At 42.3% G+C, this 15655-nt stretch overlaps 1 protein-coding gene across 1 annotated transcript in view; it reads left to right on the top strand.

Moving 5' to 3' along the window:
• The window catches only part of atp6v1ba (ATPase, H+ transporting, lysosomal, V1 subunit B, member a), a 43244-nt gene that overhangs the window by 19962 nt on the left and 7627 nt on the right, over positions 1–15655 (top strand). The window contains exons 2-9 of the mRNA XM_083774444.1: positions 2469–2524; positions 2705–2803; positions 3394–3487; positions 4532–4609; positions 5113–5252; positions 11722–11823; positions 12676–12773; positions 13346–13469. Of these exons, the coding sequence (XP_083630570.1) occupies positions 2469–2524; positions 2705–2803; positions 3394–3487; positions 4532–4609; positions 5113–5252; positions 11722–11823; positions 12676–12773; positions 13346–13469 (791 nt within the window). The remainder of the gene's footprint in view (positions 1–2468; positions 2525–2704; positions 2804–3393; positions 3488–4531; positions 4610–5112; positions 5253–11721; positions 11824–12675; positions 12774–13345; positions 13470–15655) is intronic.

The raw sequence follows: 15655 nt of genomic DNA, 5'->3' as shown, positions 1-15655 counted from the left end.
TTGTTCAACATTTATTATAAGTTAGTAGTTAAACTTTACATTTCTCACATACTGTCCATTTCAGTGCTTTAGTTCCTCGCAGAGTTCTTCCTCCTTTTTGTGTCTCACAGCCCGTCTGCCTAATAGGGGGTGAAATGCAGGTGTGTGTGGGAAATGGCTCCAGTGCCACATAGCGCATTGACAGGTTATTTTGTTGGCCTCTGCCTAATTAGTGGCATAGTGGATGCACCCCACCAGGCTTTAGTGCTTTGTGTTAGAACCAGTCTGCTCTAATTTCCTCGTGCCTTTGATATCGGCCCAGAGATTGACGGTTCGCACACAAAACGAAACACCAGGCCATGATAGAAGACCCAGCAGTAACAATGACGACCCCCACACCCCAGTTATACAAACCCTGATTCAACCGCCCCATTCTCCCCTCTTAGCCCCAACGCTGCAGATGTTCAGACGGTGACAGATGGGAGTAACCCTGTCTTTCTTTGCAGACTCTACCAAAATTGTCTCCAGTGCCAGGCTGCCAGCAGAATTAATGTTTGCCCCCAAAGAGAGAGTGTCTACGGTTTTGCGACCACAGTCGTGTTTGTCTCACCTTAAGCCTGTAACAGACTAATACTCACGTTCTCATAAATGATGATAAATGATTCCCCTGCTGTACATGACTCTCCATCACATTGGAAATCCACTTTTAGTTTTTTTGTAATATGGATGATTAACTTTGTCGTTAACGTTGTCTTGTGTTCCATATTGGATATTCAAATTACGCTGTCGCTTCATGTGCTGAAGAAAGGCACGTCCGTGTATCAGTAACTCTTACCAAGAGTCCTGGATGATTTTCTAATTAGACATAACCTTGTCTTTGAGTGTTTGTATCCGGGGGCATTTAAATTAGGATAAAGACCGGGCAATGAGGGTCCAAGCAGCCCACCCAGGCTGCTGTACCAGTCAGCCAGTGAATCTGTCCTTGTGGGTTAGGAAAGGGCTTTGAGAAACCTGGTGTGCTTCTCCACTATAGAGTCCCCCAGTGGGACATGGCTACATGTGAGCAGTCATGCATTTAGGCTTCTTGCAGCGTCCTGTGCAGGACAAAACTTTTAAATGTCCCTTTGTTATATTCATTTGACAAGCTAACTGCTCAATGTGGTTGGACTCGGAAGTACAGATAATAACACAGAGATGGCTGGCTTATACAGGTCCATCTCAATGAATTAGAATATTGTGTAAAAGTTCATTTTCTTCAGTAATATAATTCAAAAAGTGAAACTTTCAAATATTCTCAATTCATTGTGCATAAAGTGAAGTATTTAAAACCTGTTTTTGTTTGGATGATTATGGCGTACAGTTCATGAAAATCTCAACAAATAAGAATATTTCACGAGACCACAAAAAATTATTATTTAAACGAGAAATGTCGACCATCTGAAAAGTATTTTAATGTAAGCAGTCAATATTTGGTCTGGGCTACTTTTGAACAAATTATTTCATCAATGGGGTGTGGCATGGAGGTGATCAGCCTGTGGCACTGTTGAGTGTTGAGGTGTTATTGAAGCCCAGGTTTGCTTTGATATCAGCCGTAAATTAATTTGTATGGAGTATCATGTCTCACACCTTCCTCTTGACAATACAACCTAGATTCTCTTTGGGGTTCAGGTCTGGCCAGTTGGCTGGTCAGTTAAGCACATTAATACATACCATGGTCAAGTACACCAATTACTAGTTGTTTTGGCTCTGTGGGCAGGTGCCAAGTGCTGCCTGAAAGGGAAGATCAGCATCAACATAAAGCTTGTCAATGTACGGAGGCACACAGTGCTGTAAATATCATAAAAGTGTTGAGACTCTGGACTTGACAAAAATAATATATAATTGCATATAGTACCCTTCAGTAATAATGATGATGACGCTTCATTCTGTAGCCTATTGTTACAAGGTTTAGAGACTTTCCAATTGTACAATGCATCTCAGATTTTTTTCATCTCAGATTAGTCTGGCCTTGACATTTGGGTGCAGAAGTGCATGAAAGCTATTTCAATCTCCTCAATACAAAAGGTCAGCTTGTGATTATTGGTTGTTCTTAAGGGAGACTACTTGCCCAAATGTAGATGGTTGGCTTTCACTTGGAAATGTTGTCATAGACATCAGGTGCGAAGAGTTCTTATAACGGCAGTGGGTGCCCCCCCCGACCCCCAGTGACCGGGAGCGCACTCGCCTATTAGTTTGCATTGCACAGTGCGCTCAGTGCTATTTCCGAACATGCCCATTGTGTCAGTGGGTGCTTCAGCCCACAAGCACCCCCGGACCGCTAATAGACATTACTACTGTTTTTCCCCTTTCTTTTTCATGTGCATTTTTGTATTTGTTGATTAGTTCTGTTTTAACAAATTGCTTTATACACTAAATTGACTTTGGAGTTGACTTGATTCTCCATGTAAATTTTATGATTAACCTTTTCTTTTTGTGCTTGTTAATTCCAGCTTACTCTACTGTTTCTGGTGTGAATGGACCCCTCGTGATTCTGGATAATGTTAAGGTGAGTAACTTGTCATAAAGACATTATCTCTGTTTTTGAATTTAACTTATGATCTCTTTTTTCCCTTTTGTACTTTAATTATTTTGTTATCTTAGCTAGTGGACGTATATTGCCTTCTCTGCCTGGCTTCTCTCCCACAAACACAGCCAATTAAAAGTTGTATAATGTACCTTGGACCAGTTCCCCAGGTATGCTGAGATTGTGCACCTGACCCTGCCTGATGGCACAAAGAGAAGTGGACAGGTCCTGGAGGTGATAGGAAGCAAGGCTGTTGTCCAAGTAAGAACCATCACCCACACTCACTGACTAAATAACAACTCTCTGCCCTCTAGGTTGATGGCAGTAAACTGTTGCATTCATCCGATTACTACCCTGCGCAGAATTTCCTCTGAATTCCGTCTAGGTGCTAATTAAAAATCCCTTATGCACGGCCTAGCATTCTTGATGCAGAGTTGTCAGCAATATTGCGCTGACGGCACCACAGATTTTTACTAGTGCATTCGCGTCCATGACAGCCATATCCAGCTGGCAAACAAAATGTCCCTCTTCCTCTTTATTTGGAGAACCATGTAGATGTGGACTGGACTGTCCCTGTCTGTCACTAGAACCATCCACCCATTTACTCCTTTATTGTCAGCCGTATCGATTCAACTGTAGGGCATCAAACTTGCAAACTCATCAATTGACACTGCTGATATACTCTAAAGATGATAACCTCAATCTAGAGGCCCCAATCTAATTTGTTATAAGCTGCACTGAAAACGACGCAGTAGAGAATGTTCATGAGAATTTGTGGTTTGAAAGCATAGAGTTCTTTCTCCCTTGGTTACCTGTGTGACATACAGAGGCTAATCAATAGTCATTCTCAGGTGTTTGAGGGAACATCAGGCATCGATGCCAAGAAGACAGCCTGCGAGTTCACTGGTGATATCCTGCGTACGCCTGTGTCAGAGGACATGCTGGGTAAGTTGAACACGATGGTCATGAGGTATAATGGATACTTTGTCCTACAACAAAAAAAAATATCTTGGCAAAAACGACAATAGACAGACCGCTAAGGAAGCCTGAGTCTTTTCCTGGGGGCCAGCCTGGACACAGTGAGTGGTGGCTGAGAGGAGAATGCTGGTCAAATGCTGGACAACATGGGCAATGCCTCTCACCAACTAAATATTAACGAAGCACTTCCCTTACTACCTAGCCACCCATGAGATTAAATTACTTTTGACCAAGCCCAGTAGCCCACCAGCAGGAAATGCTTATTTGTCTGTAAATATCCTTTGCTATCTAGAGCTGCTCGTACTCTTAGCTGTCTCTAGTCCTGTTCCCTTCCCAGTCCCCCCACCTCTCCACCTGTAAATGATAGAATCCGCAGCTAGCAGCCAAGCTTTTATAATCTGTGCTTTCAACATGCAATGAATGTTCTGATTTATTTTCCCTTTTTTATCCTTCGTTCACTCATGCATTTTGTGAATTTTCTTTGTATATAGTATAAGAGCTATGACACCAAATTGAGAGCTAGAGCTTAATACCTGACCTTTTCACTGAATGTTCCTGAATCTCTGTCAGGCTGCACTGCACAAGGTTACATGTTTTCAATAGGAGCTATTGAAAACCTACTTTTGTCTCTTAACCTTAAGCATCATTAATGTATTAATTGAGGCCATGTAGATTCAACAAGAGCCTCTTTTCTGGCTGTATGGAAAAAGCATTCGCACACAAATCAGGCGTATGCACTGAAAGGAATAAATACACCAGCACACTGTATCTGCTCGGTACATGAGTGTTTACTTTTAATAAGGCAACGTTTCGGTCCCTCCGGACCTTCTTCAGGCATCAACACAAAACACATTTCTGACACAACAGTATGGATCAGATTTGGTTTGAAGCGTCATCTAATGAATTTTATATTCGTGTTCTTAGTCATTGAACCTTGCATTAGTTGGTTATCAAGAAAAAAAGGCTAAACGTTGTTTGCCTAAAGGAGGTAATAGTACTTTGTTTCTGCAGGACGAGTTTTCAATGGCTCGGGAAAACCTATTGACCGTGGGCCCACTGTGCTGGCTGAGGACTATCTGGACATTATGGGTGAGACATGTTTTCATTGTATTCTGTACACTTGTAATAATAACATCTCAGATCCAAGCATTGTACTTTTACTCCACTACAATTATTTGAAAACTTAGTTACTAGTTACATGGTAGATTTAGATTATTATGACAATCTACAGTAGCCACTTCATCCCTATATACATTTCGGCCATTTGAAAATAGCCAATCTCAAACTTGAAATGGCACATTCTGCATAATGAGTACTTTTACTTTCAGTACTTTTAGTACATTTTGATGCCAATATTTTGTACTTTTACACAAGTACATTTTGAATTCCAGACTTTTACTTGTAACCGAGTAGTTCTATATTGCAGTATTGATACTTTTACTTAAGTAAAATAATTGAGTACTTTTTCCATCACTGGAATTATTATTATCCCACCACAAAGGACTGTTGGGATGGTGCCGTTTGGAGCGCGTATTGATGTTTACAAGGAATCCTATACCCAAGCCCAATCTCTTCTGCTCTGCGTTCTGTAGGCCAGCCCATCAACCCTCAGTGCCGTATCTATCCTGAGGAAATGATCCAGACTGGCATCTCTGCCATTGATGGCATGAACAGCATTGCCAGAGGACAGAAGATCCCCATTTTTTCTGCCGCTGGGCTGCCCCACAATGAGGTGAGACCTGCCCTGGCCCGCCGCATGACATTTCTAAGAAAAATATGTTTTGATGCAAAGAAATGTACAATATGAATATCTACCAAGTAAATCCTTACGATGCACGTCTCCATGGTGAACAAAAACTTGCTCTGCTTTCCTTTAACTCGGCGTCCTGGGTGGGGCATGCATTTCCAACTTGCATCGTTCCAAGTAGGCCAGTGCCCAATGGGCTAGCTAGTCTATCAATAACGGCAAAAAGTCCCAAAAATATAACTTAAAAAACATAGATCTACAAACTTGTAGATCTGCTTTTTGAGTGGTGCAAGAAACAGAGAGAGGTATAGTGATGCACTGTTGCCTGCTAATGAGAGAGAGGGGGGGGGGTGGTTGCACCACTCAGTTCACACGGGTGTGATTTTTGTGATAGTTTGCCTATTTTCCCATAAAGTTTGCCTATTATGACATGCCCAGAATAGGGACACTAGGGTAGTGTGGTTATTGGGATAATATTGTTGAGGCCAATATTACAATAGGGATATTCTCCCGTATTTTCATTGTTTCATGTGTGTGTCAATTAATAATGGCAACAGGTGAAAATCTAAACTCCCTGGCGTGTTGCTTACTAAAGATGCGACTTGGGTAATCCAAATCACCTACCTTTGGGGCGGCAGTGGCTCAGGGGTAGAGTGGCCAGATGGGAACCGTCAGGTTCCCAGTTCGATCCCTGGCTCCGCCAGAGTTTGTGTGGAAGTGTCCTTGAGCAAGACACTGAACCTCAAATTCCTACTGATGTGCAGGTTGGTTCCTTCCTTGCATGGTTTCCTCCACGTATGAATGTGTAATTCACAATCTATGTAAAGCGTTTTGGATAAAAAGTGCTATATAAATGCACTATTTACCATTTCTCAAAGCTATAGCCCTACTGTTGCCGACTTAGAAGCTCTACTGGTCTAGAGAGCACATGGAGGTCAGTGCTTGCTCAAGGCCAAAAAAAAGTTCTTTCCCTAACCAGATCTTCCCTGCCTACTGTAGTCCGAGATTGCATCAAAGCAATTTTTTGTATTCTTAATGTTCTAAGTATAAATGGCCCTGTAGATGATTTATCTCTGTTTAGTGTTAATGTGTGGTCTTCATACGATGGAAACATCTACCGTAATTTCCGGACTATAAGCCGCTACTTTTTCCCCATGCTTTGAATTTGACCCATACAACGGTACAGCTAATCTATGGATTTTTACAGCTAACGGCCACTTGGGTACCTTCTAAATCTATCTCTATGGTCGGTCCTTAGATTTACTGCTTGTGACGTAAAGTTCTGCCAGAAGGAATCCAACTAGCAACTGCTTCTGGTGTAATAATCCGTCTGATAAGCTTTATTATTGATATCAAACTGGATCGCTGATTTCTATTTTTTCATTATTATTTTGGCTTGGCCTTTCCTTCTTTAGCGATCCTAGCGCAATCGTGCAACCATCTGCATCTAATTATACAGACTGACTAAAAAACGGAATAACTCAAAATCTACAGAGCTCTCCATGGTTTGGATAAAACGCACGATGTTCGGTGGTCTTTGCCGATTATCCGGTGGTCTAGATGGAAACATTGGCGCTTTCTAGAGCTGGATGGCTATATTTTAGCTCGCTAGTATTGACGCTATTTATTTAGCATTAAGATGGACGCCCAAAACAGGATGTCGGTCCTGTGTGTGCAGCCTTTAAATCGCCTCGTCTGAGGTTGGCTGTGCGTCCAGCAGGTGGCAGTATATGAGTTAAAACACCTGCAGCTTATAGTCCAGTGCAGCTTGTATATGTACACATTTGTTTTTTTCCCTAAATGTAGCTGGTGTGGCTTATATTCAGGTGCGTTTTAGAGTCCGGAAATTACGGTACATGTGAAAAATAGAAATACTTCTGCATCAGAAGGTTTTTGAGTCAGCATCAGAAGACTGTAGTCTTAAGTTCTGCTTCCGTCAAAGGAGTCCACATGTATAGAAACATAATTTTACCCCATCCAATACACTCGACACCAAGGTTTTCTGCTGATGACGAGCTTGAGCTGTAAATTTGAGAGTAATAACATGCATGGAAACAATACTATGTAAAGGAGGTTATTTCATAATGTTAAACTTGGGTAGAGCAAATTCAGATCTGATCCCAATGTGAAAAAGAGTGGCCCTGGAGGAACTCCATTGTATATAGGGAAACTAATTGATTCAATCCTTTTCAACACTCAAAGCAAATCAGTTTTATTTTTTTAATACAAGGCCTTTCACTGTTCTTGTATTTGCCTTTGGTTGAAAGGGAATGTAGAGAGTAGAGACTCATTGATGTGCATATGTCCTCTCTATTTTCAAGACATTTATGCTTAATTTACATGTCTCTATTTTCAAGACATTTATGCTTAATTTTCAAGGACAAAATATAAGCACTGTTCTATGTTCTATGTTCTCATGAATGCTACACCAATAGCCCCTTGACATGCGTAACGGCTATATTCAAACTGCACATTTCTATTGTTCTTTTAAGTTGTGTTCGAAATATTTCGCTCTATGGGAGGCTTTCGTTCCGAAACCGAGGTGCAGAATTTCATTTATGAACTCCTCACAGGACATAAATATGTACTGTGGGTTTAAGAGCGGTGACGTCAGGCGCTCAGAGCCTCAGGCGTTATAAGGCCTGTGTCTGCGTCACTGCGCCACTCGTTTTCCTTCTGCCAAATGGGTACGCAAGAATTTTCACAGCTTTCACAGCTTTTCACAGCTTTCACAGGTACGAAAGAATTAACACAGCTTTGTTTGGGGTGATTTACGTCTCGTAAATCGGGCAAGAGACAGGACTTGAGCTCCGTGAGACTCTCCGACATATCTGGTTGGTTGAACTTGTTGCTTATTGCAGAATAAAACTTCTAAAAAGCTTTTTTCCTCGACGCTAAAATTATTTTACGTTCTGGAAACAAGTTTACTTCACAGCTAAACTTCCCGCTCGCGCGGGAAGCTAACTAGCTTTTAGCTCTTGTTTAGTCAATGGGCCGCCTACGCACCGAGGCTTTACTTTAGCTTCCAGCTAACTCTAGCTAACCCTGTTAGCATAAGAACGGGCCGCCAACACCCGCTCTTTTAGGCTAGTTGTTTTCGCCGGGCAAGCCAACGCCAAGCACCTAAACGCTAGCCTCATTCGACGACAAGATGTCTAAATGTTCGTCGAAGACCAAGAATGTACCCGAGGGTCCACCCAGCACCTCTGAGGAACGCCGTCTCCGCCGGGGACACTTGGGGTTGCCTCAGAAGAGGCAAAGAACGCTTTCTCAGTTTGCGCAATGGTGGATCTACAGGCTTTCCACCCTCCTCCCTTCGCTACTGAAGAGGACAGGAGGCTGAACTGCCTTTGTCCAGTAAGAGCGCTCCGCACTTACATGGACAGAACAGGCCCATCAATGATAGGTCATCAACTGTTCATATCCTGGGGTGACAGAACCAGGGGAAAGCCTGTCACAAAGGTCACTATCTCAAACTGGATAGTGCAGGCCATTCGCCTGGCCTACACCACTCAGGGAGTGGAGCCCCCGCTAACGCTAAAGGCTCATTCCACAAGAGGCATGGCAGCATCCTGGGCACTCCACAAGGGTGTCTCAATCCAGGATGTCTGCACAGCGGCAAGCTGGTCCTCCTCCTCGACCTTCGCCACATACTATAACCTAGATGTGGCAGTGCCCTCTTTAGCGCACGCGGTCTTGGGAGCCGCCGCACCATGAATGGACTCTGATCGAGTCCATCCCACAAGAGCTCTAGAGGAAATGAGGCAACGCCCCTCCTCCCTCTATAAAGCCCAGGCTGCCTGGGGCAGTCTCCGCCCTACCCCAGTTAGCTGCTCCGGGAAGACACTGACAGTCTAAGACTGTCACCTTCCACCCTGTGGGACCGGGCTACAAACCTAAGGTTTATCCCCAGCCCTTATTTATCCTCAAGTCCTAGGACTCACTGGCTAGTTCAGGATACGGGAGTTCATAAGGTCCCAACTTAAACACAACTTAAAAGAACCGGTTCTTTAACCCATTCAGGCCTAAGGCCGATTCTAAAAACGCCTCTAAATCCTGACCTAAGGTTTCTGAAAAACTTCAAATATTGATATAGCAGAATCAAAATTTTTACATTTTTGAATACTGTACATACTGTACAGAACCCAAATATGGGTTCCCGGCCTGAGGGGGTAAGGTACAAATAGGGAACCCCGCCCAGAATGGGTTAAGTAAGTGAGCGAAATATTTCGCTGAACACCCTTCTGTCTTGCTCTTTGGCAGAAGGAAAAAGTGTTCGAGTGGCGCGGTAACGCAGACACCGGCCTTATAACGCCTGAGGCTCTGAGCGCCTGACGTCACCGCTCTTAAACCCACAGTACATATTTATGTCCTGTGAGGAGTTCATAAATGAAATTCTGCACCTCGGTTTCGGAACGAAAGCCTCCCATAGAGTGAAATATTTCGCTCACTTACTTGAAGAACCATGGTTACTAAAGTAACCTTCATGTTTCAGTTGATCCAACCCGGTTAACGAACTGTTTGAGATGTCCCCTGAGGCTGAACTGCAAACCAAATAAGCCCTAGATACTTATCATAATTATGACAAATAGCAAGGTAGAACTTTCCAGTTCTACCCAGCGTTTCTTCATCACAGAGGCTAATGCTATGATCAGATCTACGCAGCAAAGTTCTAATATACAACGATATGGTGGTGTATGTGAACTAGGCATGTAACGATATCGATATTAATCCCGACGATATATATTGATTTAATAAATTATATATTTTTTTATGGTGTGATATGAAATGTGAGCTTTAATCATATTACATCATATTCAAGTACTTACTGTAGAGGGGAGCTGTGTGACTGTGCCCAGGTGATGGTCGTTGATGCTCATTAATACATCAAGGAAGGCAATTATGTTTCTGCACTGTCAAATAGGTCTACATCTATCCTAAGATGTCATCAAAGAAAGCTTATTTTAATATTTTTACATGTTGACTCTAGCTAAGTTCTAAACAAGAAGGCATGTTTACAGTTGTTGCACTGAAATTAAGTAATTTTACATGAAAAGTAATGCTACTTTTGCAATGTAGCCTAGTTAAATAGAAATTGTGAAAAAAGCTTGGAGAAGATAAATCATCAAAAATATTTTTTGGTAATTTTGTGTTTAAAATATCGTGAACAATCGTATCGTGAACCTCATATCGTGATGGGTATCGTATCGTGAGTTGAGTGTATCGTTGCATGCTTAATGTGAACATCAAATAAGTTCATTGGACAATGTTATCATTTGTCATTCATCATTCCTACAGTATGTATTCCACATGCTGCTAGGCTTCCCTTTTTTATCAGCACCTGCTACAATGTAAGCCTAACTAAAGCTCATCAGACCCATTCTTTTCACTAGTTGAAACACTCATGATCAAAAGGAAGGGAGAGGGTCATTGAATGGACATCATAGCTCGGTTGTACTGTAAATGCAGCTAAACAGGGGCCGCCTTGTCCGCCTAATGACAGCGGCCTACTTGTCGTGTCACTGGGACGATGTAGAGACCCCGGCTTGTCGTTTGATTAAACAGATGTCATGGGGTCATGTGCACGGCAGTCCCCCTTCATGGGCCAGGTGTCTCAGCTCAGAGTGCACCGGGAGGTCAGGCCGGATCAGCGGACGGCAGCTATTACATTAAGTGATAAGCGTGAAATTCCTCTCCTCTTCACATTTTCCCAATCATGGAGCATCACTGACCACCACTTAACCACTCATATACTTATTCAACCAGCACACAGAGCTGAATGTCATCGTTTATTCTTAAATAAATGTACACAAATGTACATATATACACACACAAGCTGCTCTGTGTTGGCAAAAGGTTCCAAATGTTTCAAATTAATAAAGGTAAAAAAGGTCTTATGTGGTTAACATAAGCTTAAGATAGATCTAGTAATATCTCAACTGTGAATTTTGAAGCCTTTAGTTGGTTTTGTAATCATCATTTCCTGTTTGATTACAAAAAACGGTGTCGACTTATCTTGTTATAACAAATAACGGTGTTGGTATCGAGCCAAAACCTTCGAACAAATGACAGCTCTACTTCCTGAGCCGCTGCCGTCCTGAACAAAGTTGATATCATAAGCACAACGGGGTTCCACCCCGCCTCGAGCCAAGTTTAGGCAATCTGTGATGTATTGACATCAAAAAGTTGTCACTCTGTTTGCCTGCACCCTGTGAATAAAAAGGCTTTAATTGTCCAAGTTTGCTCCAGTGCTTTCCTTCTGGATATCATAAGCCTTTTGTTTGAAAACCCATGGCGGGAGTAACTTCTGTGACTTCTGTGGTTGGCCTAAACAAAAGAAGTAACTAGGCAGACTCTTATGGTGTTCAATAATTTTTAAAGGAATGTCGGTTTGGTCAATGTTGACATGTTAACCCTAAAACACAGTGATTATCCCATCGTTTCATCCTCTCAGATTGCTGCCCAGATTTGTCGCCAGGCTGGTTTGGTACAGAAATCCAAGGATGTGATGGACTACAGCTCAGAGAACTTCGCCATCGTCTTCGCAGCAATGGGGGTGAGTGAACCACACTGATTGAGGAACACATTTTCTTTGCTTGTCTGTTTTTCTTTCCTTCTCTGATGCTAATCCCCCGCTCTTAACCCTGACGTGACACCCTGTGCCCCCTCCTCTCCCATCTCTCATTCACCTGGTGATTTAACATTTAAGTCTCTCTTGTTACTTCTGCGTCTCTGAGCAGATCCCTATGCCACGTTGACAGGTTACTAATTCAACAGACCCTTTAACAGATTCAACCAGGCAGTATCAAATTCTCTCTTCCTCAGCTGCGCCTCTCGTCTATTTTAATGCACAACCATGGAGTGATTGACCTGTAACACACGCACGCACACACGCACACACCCCTCTGCTTTAGTTGCTAAACCCTAATCCACCCTTCTCCCAGTTCCCTGCCAATTAACACCCCATTGTGGTTAAGTCTCTTTCGGGAGAGTGGAAATGCACTGCATAGTGGCAGACTAGCGTGAATAGGGATTTGAACATGTCAGTGTGTGGTTATGCATTTTTGAAAAAGGAGAATCCAGCTAATGAATATAAGGATGTATAAAGGGCTGGTTAGTCATGGCAAACCTCAACAACAGTTGGAAATGTGTACCCTTATGTATTGTTGGCAATAGAACCTTGATGTTCCTGTGGTATAAATAAAATATCTCAGCTGAATTTGTGTTACAGTGCAGCGTTCTCCTGCATATTTCCTGAGCCATTGTATGTTCTTTAAAGCACATGGTCACATGGGTGCCGTTTTCTTTTCACATAGGTGGAAATGATGTGTTTAGGCTTTTGTTAGAATGTTCCAAGGTCTACCTCTATACTACCTCGATTACTCTTAAGTTATTATGTGTCCCTCAGGTCAACATGGAGACTGCCCGCTTCTTCAAGTCTGATTTTGAGGAAAATGGCTCCATGGACAACGTCTGTCTGTTCTTGAACCTAGCCAATGACCCCACGTAAGATTCTGTCGTCAATTGTATAGGGCAGGGTGTCTCAACTTTACATGGCTCAGGGGCCACTCAGCAAAATTCTGAAAGTCCAAGGGCTGCAAGCTAAAAATGTCATTATTATTTTGAAACTTTTACAATTTTATTTTGCAACAGACTACACGACTAGTCTAAAAATTCAGGAAACGCACAGTAAAAAGCAACATTTAAGCCACAATAAATCAACGCAATATTCTAATAGATTTTGTATAAGCCACTAAATCGAAGCCCCTATTTTATACTTACTATATAGCTTGTAGATATGTTATTTTTTCCCAAAATGTATTTTATTTAAAAGAATATTCTTTCATAATTAAAAGGTTTTGTTCAATTAAATGTTGCACCACTTTACTGTGATGTAACAGAGGCTACAATTGGCTGCTGTTGGACACAAATTTGTGTATTTTTCTTTTAATATTTGATTTGACTTTTTTTACTTGATAATGTTCACATCAGATATGTCGAATTGTAAGGGTGTGATGATGGAAACCCTGAAAATGAATGAGTTTGTATAGTAAATATACCTTGTTTTCTCCTCCTAGCATCGAGCGAATCATCACCCCACGTCTGGCGCTGACCACAGCCGAGTACCTGGCGTACCAGTGTGAGAAACATGTCCTGGTCATCTTGACAGACATGAGCTCCTATGCTGAAGCTCTGAGAGAGGTACAGTACAGCAATGGAACATAACATTGTCTCCATATCCAGAGGTGCACATGACATAACTGGTGCGCATGCGTGGCCAAAATAAATTTTGCGCGATCAAACAAAATGAAGTGCTCTTGCGTTCTGCCACCGGTACCAACATTTACTGTGTCACCCATTGACAGGGCATATGAATTATGTTAAACATGGGGCCTCCGCAGCGTTAGGTGAATAGTTCATTGTCTCCACCAGGCCGAAGGCATGGGGAGAGAGTATGTTTTGCTCTTCGTCCATGCGTCAGTCCGTCCGTTACCAGCTAATCTCCAGCACCGTTACCTGGTCGATGCCAAACTTTGCACACTACCTGGATGCCAAGTTGCCAAATCTTCCAGAACGGCCTGTTATAGTGCCACCATGAGGCAGATTTTCACATTTATACCTAACTGTACTGATCTGCGTGAAACGTTGAATGCACACTCCCTAGAGGCCAAGGAAAAACCTTTGTCCTGCTTTTTTTTCATATCTGCCTGTTATAGCGCCACCAAGAGGCCGACTTTTGTAAAACAATTTTTTTATATAACTCTATAGTAATGTGCTCAAGACAGATCTGTCCGATATTTCAGATTCCATCCTAATTGGCTAACATTGGCTTCCAAGGGTTTGGCCCGTTTCGAACAAAAAGCCTCAAATCATGAAACCAGCATGCAATTTACGTGACATTTCCTACTAGTTTTATCTGTGTTGGAGCGCCTCAGTGCGGCCTCAGTTCATGTGCAATCTCATGCTGGCTAAAGCAATGTTGTGGTTGAGTAGAGACGTCCACACACAGTGCGCACCAAGCAACATCTCCAGGTGCTCCTCTGAGAACTAGCGCAAAAAAGTTATGTTCACATAAGTGGTGTCCATAACAAGCAGTAGATACATGTCTATCCTTTGGGTATCTCCATATATGGGCATCAATCGGACAGACAGGCGTTTACAAAAGGTACTCCGACAATGGGTATTGCATAAACGGTGGGGCATGCGTTCCCAACTTGCATCATTCCCGAGTAGGCCGGGGCACCAGTCTAGTCCTTCTATAAAATCAAAATCTTTCCTTCACGCTTCCGACCAATCGACTTCAAACTCGGCATAGGTGTTGTAGATCACCCAAATGAGTGTGGTGTCTGTTGGATCAGCGGTTGTCCAGAACCACCAATCTGACCCATATGCCCACATATACTGTATGCAGTGCCAAGTGGCAATTCAGTCGGACCACCATTTTCTAAATAACAAGAAATATTTTCTTGATGATTTATCAAAACGTTTACATGCTTGACTCAATGAATTTAGGGCGAGTGTCCATAACTCCATAAAGCATTTTCCCCTGGCAGTGCCTTGAGGAGCTTCATCTTGCGCTCAGCTCTGCACATGGGTTTTTGAAGTGGAGCATTGAAGTGGAGATTTTCAACTAAAACTGCTAGGAGCGGCCACACACAAAGGTGGTCTTTAGGTGCCTACATACGCTCTCTGCTCATTGGGGAAAAGAGACGCTGGTGCTCAGGACAACAAGCACTTTATGGACACTTACAGCAATATAAATACTGGTGGTTTATGAACTGTGAACCGTCACTCACTTCATACTGTGGTATTTACTGTAGCCTTGACGAGGCTGATTCTTCTAGTACTGTACATAATATCAATCGGGCAGCTGTTCTTTGACCTGCTAGAGTCATGCCATCATGCCATGTAACACTCTTGTTATTGTGCTCCTTCTCAAACTTGTCATAGTCCTATAAATGGTGCATCAACTATGTGAATTGTTTTCATACGAAATATTTGTATTATTCAAAGTAAAATTCATGAAAAAGATCTTCCTGTGTTAAATAATCTACCGGTATGCAAATAGTCAGACATTTTTCAAGAATAGATTTGTAGACATGCTGTTTACCCTTTTCTTGAAACAGGTTTACTTCAAAATTCTAAGTAATAAATAAAGACTACTGTACATGACTATGCTATATCATTTCATATTTTGAATGGATTTTACAAATTTTCACCGAACTGTCAACTCGAAGCCCTATGAATATAATCTTTCCAGTTTGTGCACAAGGAATGTGTTGACACGTACCTGCAGGTATTCCCTGCTGAAGTGTGACAACTAGATAGACGACGAAAACACACTTATAATAGTGCTCATCAGAAACATCAGCATTTTGAAAAATCCA

This window comes from Protomyctophum parallelum (assembly GCF_964188405.1).
Source record: "Protomyctophum parallelum genome assembly, chromosome: 10".
Classification (NCBI taxonomy): Eukaryota; Metazoa; Chordata; class Actinopteri; order Myctophiformes; family Myctophidae; genus Protomyctophum; species Protomyctophum parallelum.
The sequence above is the reverse complement of the archived record's forward strand: the minus strand, read 5'-3'. Positions and strand labels throughout refer to the sequence as shown.